The sequence below is a fragment of the Lipophrys pholis genome, assembly GCF_963383615.2.
Source record: "Lipophrys pholis genome assembly, chromosome: 4".
Lineage (NCBI taxonomy): Eukaryota > Metazoa > Chordata > Actinopteri > Blenniiformes > Blenniidae > Lipophrys > Lipophrys pholis.
The window spans coordinates 28,713,414-28,725,280 of NC_137637.1; the positions used below are offsets into that span (position 1 = coordinate 28,713,414).

Sequence of the window (11,867 nt, forward strand, 5' to 3'; positions counted from 1 at the left end):
TTAAACAAAAAAAAAAAAAAAACCACACCAAGAAAAGTCATCGTTTCAGTGTTAATTTAATCATACAAATGCTTAATCATAGATACAGGAGAAAAAAGAAAAAAAAAAAAAAAAAAAAAAGCTTTATTTTGACAGTTTCTCTTCAGATAAATGTGCTATTTTAGGACTATGTAAACTTTCATCTCATCCACTCACCATGTCATCCATCTCATGTCCATACATAGTCACAAACTATAACTAGAGAATGAACCCAGCAATATTCAGACTCTCTCATCATCTGGCCCTCTCTCTCTCTCTCTCTCTCTCACACACACACACACACACACAAGAAGAAAGCACGCACAAAAAAACAAAACAAAACAAAAAAAAAACCCTGGCGTGACTAAAAGAAGCGATGCACAACAGTGTATACTGTTTGGGAGGAGGACTCGTGACTTTCGGGCACAAACACAGAAGAGATGCGACGGAGATGCTGGTGAATTGAACAAACTGGTGAAATCGAGGCAGAACTGCCTATGAACAATCATATGCTCAAACTTGGGAGGATTTATGATTAATTAAAACATCAAAACGGACGATTCCGTTTTGACACCTACTCAGAGGGGAAACAAATGTGTAACACTGATAGGTTTTTTAATTAATTTTTTTTTTAATGCTCCAAAAAAAAAAAAAAATTACTAAAGTGGGAATTCATTGTAACACATAACACTCTCTTCCTGTGATGGAAATAAACAAGTACACTTAAAAAAAAAACAAAAAAAACAACAACCAGGAATTGCAAATATGGGTTTAAACAATAAAAACAGACCTGAAGCTGTAAACAAACAAAACTGGGATTTTTTTTTCTGAAAAAAAAAAAAAAATAAAGAATGCTGGTGTCACAATCCACAATAAGCTCAACATTTTATTTTCTTCACTTTCCCCATCACAGGTGGCGGCGGTGGACAGCGCTGTGCAAATAGCAGTAACAGAACATCAGGACCGATAAGGCTTATCACAATTCCATAATCAGATCGACAACCTGGCTCAAACCACAATTCATCACTTTTTTTTTTTTTCTTCCTCCTCCTCCTCCTTTCTTTTATTCGACAGTGCACCCAGCATTATGTCAAGTTTAAGTTGGTCGTCTGATTTTTTAGCACCACCTGCTGGCTGCATGGAGAACCTTTTAGAGACAGTAAGTACATAACCACAGGGCATTTATTCAATTAGTTCATCCAAACGGTGCAGAATTGCTAAAAAAAAAGAAAAAGAAAATAAAAAATACTTCATACTTCCCATTAAAGCTCTCAAAAAGATCAATGTATATGTGTCGTCATCCATTTATCCCCAAGTAGTATACACCATTTAATGTCAGTTAAATCCAGAGAAAACCAGGAACGTACATGCACACGCAACAGGCTCGCTCGCACACACACACACACACAAACATATATATTTATATATATTCAGTACGCACACTGTAGACACGGACTCGGAAACTACAGTCGCTCACCAGGCAAAAGATTTTGATGGCTTTTTCAACCCTCCCTCACGCCTCACTTTCTCAGACTCACTCGTGTTTCTGTTTGTTTTTTTGCAATTCAGCATCTATTTAAAGCAAAAACCCACCCTAAAAAACACACACACACACACACACACACGTACATACGCACAGACACACACACACCTTGTCCCATGCAGTCTGAATGGGGGCGCCCTGCGCACACCGTGTGGCTCGGAGACACAGTGCAAGTTCAGCTTCTTTGCTCTCTGGATTTTACCTTTGGAAGAACCGGGGCTCCTACACAAGAACCGACAAGATTTATTCTTTCCTCCTGCGGGGTGTAAATCTAAATCACCGCTTGATGCGTTCGGAACTGACCGGGTCTGGACGGTAAGACTATGTCACAGAAGGTTAGACGTTTATCTTAAATTGATTTCCATGAGTCAATTGATTAAAAAAACAAAACAAAAAAAACCTTTTCTTTTGCTTTTGCAAGAAAAGCACCCAAAAAGCACAATTTCCAGTCATATAAAAAATGCCAATTGTCATGAAGAGAAACCAGCTCAGAGGCCCTGGAACTACGAAAGGAAAACATTTGAGTGTTATCAGCATTACAATCAAAACTGGACTCAGAGGGGGAATTCCTCTGAAAAATAAATCTGTCTTGGCACTTCATCATAAAACCAAACAGACATGATAGGACACCTCGCTTTCGCTGGATTTAGACATTCAAGGGGGCTCAAATTGAATAACGTGACCATGGATCCCAGAAACTAACCCAATGATTTTGACAAAGTAAAACGGGTCTAACTCGGCTCATATGTTTGTGAAACTCACATAAGCCTCTTCACTATGCTGAAAACTGCTTTATGCGATGACAGACTCCTTCTCAGAGGTGAAGAAACGACCCCACCTCACTGCTCAGGTAAAACATTCGCATGCCTGTGTAGGAACCCCAAAGAGAGTTTTGAAGTGTTGAGTTGCAGGAAGGTGGAACTGTTAAGCAGATTGTTTAGGGCGACTTCCCCTTTAAGTAGCCGTAGTCGTACAGAGGAAATCAAACGTAGCCGTGTGTATCTGCTTCAGGGTTTTACAGCACTCTTAAATGAAGCGTTCACACATGCGAATCCAGGTGTTGATGTCAGGCGGGGTGTTTTCGCTGCCGAGCACGCGTCATCCGTCACCTCACTGTGTTTCTCTGGGAAGGGACGTAGGTTGTTTTTTTGTTTGTTTGTTTTAGGGAGAGGGTGGTCACGAGTCAATATAAAACAACTGTTCCTCCACCCCCTCCACCTCCTCCAACTCCTCCTTATGTAAGGACTCCCCGGGGTGTCAAGCTCATCATTCAGCTTGGAAGGGTTTGTTGGTGGGGAGGCGGGGGTGGGTGGGGGGTTCTTTGTCATTCTAGCTCTGTCCAAATGGATAGGGTCCATGAATACCCTGAAAGTAAAACAAAGAAGGGGGTTAGTTTACAGCGGGGAGGCGGCAGGCCTCGGGAAGTGGCGAGAATGCGCCAGCTTGGGTTTCAGGGCGGTAACAAAACCTGCCGGACCTGCTGGGCCGCGACTCCCAGGGCTCGTTTCATTTCGCCAGAAGTTACTCGACCGAGTCGCCGAAGCACAGGACAAGTGCTGGCGAGGTCACGCGTGATTAAAAACTCTGCTGCGATGACGTCACCCGAATGCGGAACAATGATGTTCCTTCAAATTTGGTTGTAAAACCGGAGCGATGAAGTGACAAAATGTCACAAGCGTACCAAGAGGAAAAGAACCGTCAGTCCAGTTTATCCACAAAGCTGCAAATTCACACCCGTCGCTTTGAAAATAAAAGGAGTCATTCTCTCCCATTGTCATCATGTCGGAAACAACGAGCAACATTTTGCTTCGTCGTTATTGAATATACTGCAAGTTTGTTTTTATTTTAATTTATTCTCAAGACAAACTTATAGAAAAATGTGAGTTTCCTTGGAGTCCACCCTCGTCAGACCAGAGACCAACAGTCTGTTTTCATTCTGCTACGGAGCAAATAACACAGGAAGAGCCTAAAGAAATGACTTAAGATAAGATAAGATATCCCTTTATTTATCTCGCATGTGGAGAAATTTGCATGACTTACTGACCCTTTAAGTTTGTAACTATACAACCCAAACCCAGTGAAACAGGGCGCACGCAGCCCTGAATACTGGAAACAAGTTTGTAACACGACGAGTTAAAAATCTAAATCTGACCGTCATCTAGACACCATGGCTCCGGAAATAAAAGACAATTAATCAGAACTTCAAACCAGGACAGAAAGGTGGAGTAGAGAACTACATTTCCTGAGAAGTTAGTAATATTTGGTCTTCCTGCTTCAGGCCTGAATGTCACAGACGGACTTCTTAAAGTATAGGTTGTGCTTTTCAAACTGCATCTACAACAAGTCAGTCGTACAGAAGCATCTTAAACTATTTCAAAACAATGAAAAAGTACATTTTTTTCCCTCACAACTGAACTGAAACACCACATATTGTAAATTTATCACACAAACTGAAGTATTTCAAGACTTACGTGTTATATTTTTTACCACTACTGCAGTTTATAAATGTCAAATAGAATTCATACAATGAAAAACATTTTTTCTTTTAAGCAGAAGCCATAATCTTAAAAAAAAATAATAAAATAAAAAAATAAAAACGCCTGTAACTTTGCGGTTTGTAAAATTACCTTTCCAACGAAGTGTTTGATGCAGCTGAATTTAATCTGATGTAGAAATCAGACGCTCCAATCTAGAGCTGGAGGGCAATTGGCTAACGAATACGTTTCTTTTTCTCAGGGGGGAAGAAATGTTTGTAATTTAAAGCCTAATTAATAAAAGTTGAAATACATCTCACCAGCAAATCACTGGCCGGAGCAGTTGAGCTGAACTCATCTTGATATCGAACCTGTTTGTTGCACGAGCTGCGGCGTATTCATCCGGTGTACGTACCTGCCCATAAGTCACCACCGAGAGGTTGGTTTGGAGGCCATTCGACGGCCTATTTACAGCATTGTGAGACAGTCCATTCTGATCCTGCTGAATCGGCTCTTGTGTGCGATCCCAGGCTCCGCCGGGATCTCTGAAACTGTTGTCAGTGGCGTCGTGCTTGTTCTTCTGCGGCGAGGCGAAGGGGTTGAAGTCCTCCTGCACGTTGCGCTGCGGTTGGGTGTTGAACTCCGTCTCGAAGGAGGACAGCTGCTGGGTCACGCCGAGGAGGCCGCCGATTTCTACGCTAAGAATCACCCAGATTACATCTGTGAGAGACGAAGAGAAAGAACGCCGAGACGGATAAATGAACTCAACGGGGAAAAAATGAGTTTGGGGAAACAACACACTTGGAGATTTAGAAAAGTGCCTTCCTACCTCCGTAGAATAATCCGGTGGCTGTACACATCCTCCACTGGCCCTGGTACATGCCGGGATTTGTGGGGCTTCGCATCTGCACACTCACGTCCGATATTTCTTGGGGATCTAAAGACTTCACCATTACTGTGTTTACGTGCCCAAACTGGTCCCCACCGATATACTTGAGACAAACCCCTGGAGGCCACGACTCTGCGCCTGGAGCACACAAAAGTCAAAGTTCCAAAAGTTAATCCCTGCAGCTCTCTGCTCTATATCATTTTCCAGAAGAGGAATGAAATGTACCCGTGTTCTGTATCCTCCAGGTCTTTGTGAACGGTGTATCTGGAGGGACGGACTCTCCCTCTCCAATCGTCACGTCCTCCACAAAGGACATGGACGGCGTGTTGACGTTGGGACTCTCAAAGTCGTAATACGCACCAATAGCGGCCTGCAGGTTCCTGTGCAAACAGAGAGAAAAGACGTTCATCTTCAGTGAACGATGCTCGACTCATCCCCGCCGTTACAGCGTGGGCCGGTCAGAATCTTTTGAGTTTGTAAAGAAAAACTTCCTCTCAACATTTTAAAATGAAAAGTCATCACTGTGTTGTAGTGGCATCCTGGCGTTTCTAGTAAGTTCACAGTAATTCCAAAAAAACTGAGAAGGAAGACAGAATGTGAGTATCCCACAAAGTGATAGTTTGTTTACACACAGTATGAGATACAATTAGACATTTTCGGGCAAAAAACTATCACAAGAAAAGGATGTGAGGAAACACAACCACCAAATGTGGAAGGCGTCCTAATAAAAAAAATAAAAAAAGCCAACAGGAATACACGATATTGGATATGTGCCGATATCCGATGTGCAGATATTCTTAAAATACAATTTTTGCAATACTGATATTCTGATGCAGTACTTGATACTGGCAACATTAAATCACAATGAACTATAAGGCTTTTGTCAACTTACATGTAAACCACATTTATTTTTTGTAACATTTTGTAAAGACAAAACTGTAAACTCCTAAACAAAGCCATGAAGTGGTTGGCAATTGTTTTCCTTGTTTGTGGTTGCAGGAATACTTAAAGTGCATTTTACAGCTGTGCAGAACATAAAATAAATCCCCATACCTGACTGAATAAATGTGAATTAGTGGGCTGCAGAGTCCATGTGTTTTTTCAATGCTTAGAAAATATACATGTAAACTCAAAACTAACCTCAGACTATTGTACTAGAACCAATGACAGCCATGTTTCTAAAAGGAAAAACAAGTGCAATCCTTCATCCCACAAACCCACAACGAGAGGCAGATTCTTCTGTATTAAAATCTATCAGGGATTATTAGCAGTGTTTATCAGCAGAGACCGATACTGTGCATCCCTGGTTTGAAACTGTCTTTTAAGCTTGTATAGGAAAGCATTAGTCTCGGGTTTGAGTTGGTAAATATGTTTTGTATATGCACAAGTTTTTGTTTTCTAATAAAGGTTTAGATGGAGCGAGAAAGAAATAGCTTATTTAGATTGTGATTGTCCCGATTGGAGAAAACTCCAGCATGTACACAGATAAGCCCCCAGATAGTACTTCTTCCTGCTGTTTGAGGTTAACTGGTGACTCTAAATTGCTTTAATGTATTGATGTGTGTGATTGTCTCTCTGCGTTTGTATCTGGGGGTGAACTGTGTCGGGCTGATGTCGTAATCAACAGCAGCATCGTTACTGTCAACACCTTCACATTGCTCCCACGCTGCTGACAATATATCCGTCACTACATTAATCTTGTCACGTGTCAACGCTCACACAGGGGTGTAACTGATCTATTATCTTGTTAACTGGAGCGACACTACTATTATTTTCTTCTTTCGATCTCCGCCGCTTTGCTGAAAGCGTCGAACCCGAGCCTCGCTCTCTGTGCAAAGAGCAAAGCAGAAACTATAGCAACTGTCAGTGACGGCAAAACAAGGTAAATAGAAACAGATGTAGTTGAATTGGCTGAAATAAACAAAGAAACAGAAAACACAGAGTCCCACCAAAGCAGGCCGTCTCCTCCTCTATCATTGGGAAATCTGCAGCCGCTGTACACGTCTTGATATTTATCAATCAGTTTAATTTAGTGAATTAACTCGATCTGCTGAAGGAAAAACACACAGGACTTTGTTGACGTGTGCTACGCCTTCCACCAAGACTCATGGGTGTAGAAAACATTGCTTTTTTTCTGTGATTATTGTGTTGGGGAATAAAAAAAAAAACTGAAAAGACGGCGGCTGTGGCGGTAATAAAATTGCGTTGTACATAAATAGGGGAATAAAGCTGTGATCCTGGTTTACATCATTTAATTAAAGGGCAGTCGTTGCACTTTATGCTTTGATGTTAGTCGACGGACCAATGAGGGACCGACACGACAGTAAGAAATGGTTATTCTTCCCAAAGCTCTGCTTTACCAGTCGACTTCTGAAGCAGACGTATCGGATTTTAGCTTTGAGCGGAGAGCAGCAAACTGTCGTACACTGAGCCATGCAACAACCACACCGCAGCAGCATTAGCAGCACAGCGGCTAAAATGTAAGCAGTGTCGAAATTATGTCAAAGGAGAAAGCGAAACCAGTCCAACGGCCACTTGCACTATCTGCAAAAAGCGTCTCAGAAGTTGGAAGCGTCGGAGCTTTGATTCATACAACCAATTTGATACGACATTGAGAAAGTTGAAGCTCACCTGAGTACAGAGGGTTCGGTAATGATGATTACACAGCGGCTGTATTTAGAGGCCCAATGCACCACTTATATATGAGAGGCACTGTAATCGCTCAGAACAAAAGGCGAAACAAAACTTTGCGACTGAAAACCGCATGCTATATAAGAGCACTCGAAACAGGAAGTGACGATTAGTTTTACTACGGACATTTGGAGGTCTGACATTTGCTCCATGGATCAATTCAAACACTCGGTTTCAAAACACACCCAAGAGACGGGAAATAAAGAGAAATTTACCTTGCAGGTCAATATACCAGGTCAATTGGTATTGATGGTGATTTTATGATGATTTAAAAGCACTCAAAGACACTTTACAAGTGCAATACAAATAAAATGTATTATTATTATTATTAAATGTAAATATCAGATCAGAACAGTGTTAAAAAAAAAATTGTTAGGGGATCAAATATTCTGATCTGATCTAGTTGTCGGTTTTGAGAAGTTATAAAAACGGTGTCAGAACGATCCGCCTGTACAGTCTGTCACCTTTATTTTCATACATTTTTTAAAAGGCAGGGCTGAGAGCTAAAAGTCCATTTCCTGCAATGTATGTAGGTTAACATCTCCCACCATCACAGTGCGATAATTTGACCATCCCTCCACTCCTAGTTGTAGATTTGTGTTGTTTTATTTATTGTGGCCATTGTACAGTCGCTGACATTTACTTTGAAATGGTTGGGCAGAGGCAATGGTTGTGTGTCGGGGGGGGGGTAAGGCCGTTGGTCTGAATGCCGTCATGTGAATAGTTATTTTAGTTACGTGTCCCTGTGTCACCCGACGGTTGTGTGGCCGCGCGATCAAGCGACATTGTTCTGTTTTTTGTTCCAAGAATGAAACGTGTGACACAAAGCGGAGGCTAAAAACAGACACACTCGACAGCGGCCGTTGACGTGTAGGGACAGAGCAGTCGAGTAAAACAAATAGAAGTGGATGCACAAGTCATACAGTTCAGATCATTTTGAATCCCATTCATAATAAACAAGATAATAATAAATGAAATATTGGATTTTTTTTAAATAATAAACAATAATAAAAATGTAACACTGTTTTCATTATTAATGTTGGAAGCATTTCTTGTATTGCTCTTATGATTGTCATTTAGTACAGTCGTGGTGTTATAACAATTGTTTAACAGAAACGAAACCTCCCATAACTTCATATTGTTATTTCACAAATAAGAATGTGGGACATCAAGTGAAAATAGAAAATGTTGTATTTTCAACCTTTCATAAAAGGTTGAAGTGGGAGGAAACAAAGGAATAAGGCTGAAGTCACCGTGGACCGTTTTCTACTAAAGCTGCTATAGGTTTAGACCGCCGGGACACATTCAATACACTGAGCTTCTCTCTCCTTTCTGTCTTTTCCCTCTGTACCGTCCTTGAAGGGTCTCATGAGTTCATGATCTACGTCAAGCACTATATCAAGTCAACTTGTGTGGTACTTCCAGTCCTGTCTTTTTCTGCCTAAATACACAAAATTTTTGTGCTGGTTCCTAGCACATGGGGAGAGTTGGCCTGGGGGATTTTGGAACAGGCAAATCAGCTTCCAAGAGTAAAAACAAGTGCGGGTGCTTGTAGAGATGCCAACATTTCTGCATTACAATGCAAAGTTCCCAAAGAGGGAGGACTGGGTCTTTTTGATTCATTCTTGGGCTAGTTCCTGGCTGCATGGGAGTATGTGGCCCAAATATAAGGCCTGCGTTTACACGACAGTGTTTCACGTGACAACATCTAATCCGTTAAAAATGAGGCGTTGCAGCGGAAACACTGACAGCGATGTAGTTACGCTCTTGCTTGTTTTCGTTATGTTAAACCACACAGACCTGTGCAGAGAACAATATGCTACGATTTGTGTACATGATGGATGCAGTGAACTAATTTGCTTTCATTTAGAAACTGCTTTACTTTAGTAAACATCTGATGAAGAGCAAGAACACCAGCGCATCAAAACGATGAAACTCACTGACTTTCACTGTCAGATACACGTGGTGTATATCACTTGAGCAGAACTGAAGTAAACCAATTGTTTCGGCCCTTTACTGCAGTTTTTTAATTCGAGTCAATCAATAAATGTATCATCTCTCCCTGCTGTGACACAACTGATTGTAATGACCAGCTCTTTGTTAGGCATGATCACATTTAGGTGTCCTGAATCTGAGAGACCTCATATATGAAAAAAAAAAAAACACCAGTCGTCTTGGAAACAAGCTGTTCTTCGGTCAAGCGAGTTGTTTTTGGTCAGACTACGAGTAAAACTAAACTATGGGATGTACTAAAGCAAATCTCTGTAAGTGGCGTGAAGAGGCGGCCCAACTGGCATGAAAGCCATCACAGTATACTCCGGACCTAATTCTCTACCATAAATTCGATTTCCGTAGTCTGACGAGCTATGCTGACGACTTTATAAATGCATGGCCGTCCACAACACACAGAAACAGTGATGTTTGCTGTGTTCAGTAAATGCTTCATGGAGAGGGGGCTTTAATCCGAGGCTGTGACAACGCCACATAAAAAGCAACAAGTGTGTAACCACATGGTCGTGTCGTCTTGTTGTGGAAACCACTCCACTGTCGGTTCTCTCGGTGTTAAAGTGTGGAATATTTAATTGTGAAATGTACTAATAATTCTAACTAAGTAGGAACTAATATGACAGGACAGTGGATTTGAGCTGGGAGAAACTGACAATTTAATGGGGAAAGCGTACAATGCAACGTATTTGACGTCTCCAGATACACGAAAAATAAAACAAAAACAAAAAAAATCACAATATCTGCCACAACAAAAAAAAAGCAATTGGATATTTTCCCCAAATCAGCAGTGTCCATTCACACAGTGAAGACACACCCAGGGTGTGTCTTCACTGTGTGAATGGACACGATTGTGATAATCAGCCACCTGGGTGTGCCAACAACAGGCATAACTATTTTATTGCAAACACTTATTCATGTTCTGGAAAATGTGATTGTGATTCTGAGGCCCAAAAATATTTATTTAAACCGAATTTATTGAAGGGAATAAAACACTGACAAAACTTTGGTGCGGTCCACACTTCGTCTTAAAGTAAACACTTTTTGTCTCGTGCTCGCTGCGAGCCATGGTTGTAAATATATTTACCTTATGGAAACTTTAATGTGAAGAAGTTTAAGCTTTACGTGATGATGTCATCATCTCGCCAGTTGAGACGCGCAGATTTTTACGCCCCAAACAGAAGCCACGTGAGACCCGCTTCACTCACACAGAACTATTATTCATCGGTCTAAACGCAACGCGTCGCCGATCAATCGAGTGTGTCGCGTGGGCGCGTTTGATCGCGAACCCACGGCCGCCTGGCTCACCGCGGCCACTTGTTGTGGGCCACCGAGCAGATCACGACCGGTTACGTCACCGGGCGAAGGTGAAGAGCCGCCTCAAGTTGTGTGGCTCCGCCGCCGCGGCGCTGTTATGCAACGCGGAACATAATCCACACCGAGGGTTCCCCGTGCCCAAATTAGCCTGCCAGCTCGCACTTAGCCGCCCCCGAAACTTTATTCAGCCTCTTGAAACTCACCTGCTCCACTTCGGCTCGACCGCGAGGGGTTAACCGCCATTTCCCGTGAGGAGATGATGAAATCTCCCTTTAGGTTTTTTTTAAGGAACAGCAGATATTCAGCACCGTGTGTGTGTGTGTGTGTGTGTAGGGTCTATCTACCTCCATCTTTAGCTTCTGTTTTTTTTTTTTTTTAAACGCGTGCTAACTGGCTAATTATGCAGTGAGGTTTAGCGTCACGCTGCCGCGACGACAACAACAACGGCCCTCCCATCCCCGCGCTCACCAATTGGTCATGTCCAGGAAGAAGGCGCAGCCGGCCGGGTTGAGCTGGAAGCCCAGCAGCCTCTGGAACTCCGAGATGAGGACGTCCTTGTCCGTGGTGCCCATGCAGCTGAACTTCTGCATGAGCTCCGCGTCCACGTCCATGTCCGTGCCCTCCATGTGTGGGTGACGGGGTGTCCCGTAGCGGGAGACGGGGCGGTGCGGGGGGTCCTCCTCTCAGTCGGGTCCGAGGCCTGGTCCAGCCATAACAACCAGCTCAACAACAACAAGCGTCAGTGCGCATGGCACGAGCAGGGGCACGGTGCTTTTGACGTTGCAGCAGCGCGCGCGTCACCTTCGCCAATCGCGTGGTGGGCGGCGACGTCATCTGTTGCTATTTGTAGCCACCTTTTCATTGGTTTAACAAAGAAGTACACGTTTCCCTCCTTTCACCCCTGTGCCGCACAGACACCAGCAGATCAGCG

General features: G+C 42.7%; 1 protein-coding gene across 1 annotated transcript; it reads right to left on the bottom strand.

Moving 5' to 3' along the window:
- Positions 1-892: 892 nt before the first annotated feature.
- ilrun (inflammation and lipid regulator with UBA-like and NBR1-like domains) lies at positions 893-11,748 on the bottom strand. Its single transcript, XM_080461010.1, has 5 exons — positions 11,405-11,748; positions 5,150-5,304; positions 4,865-5,062; positions 4,451-4,755; positions 893-2,926 (listed from the first exon to the last, which is right to left on the bottom strand). The coding sequence occupies exons 1-5, from the start codon at positions 11,560-11,562 to the stop codon at positions 2,891-2,893; spliced, it is 852 nt and encodes a 283-aa protein (XP_080317136.1). The 5' UTR covers positions 11,563-11,748; the 3' UTR covers positions 893-2,890.
- Positions 11,749-11,867: the final 119 nt, after the last annotated feature.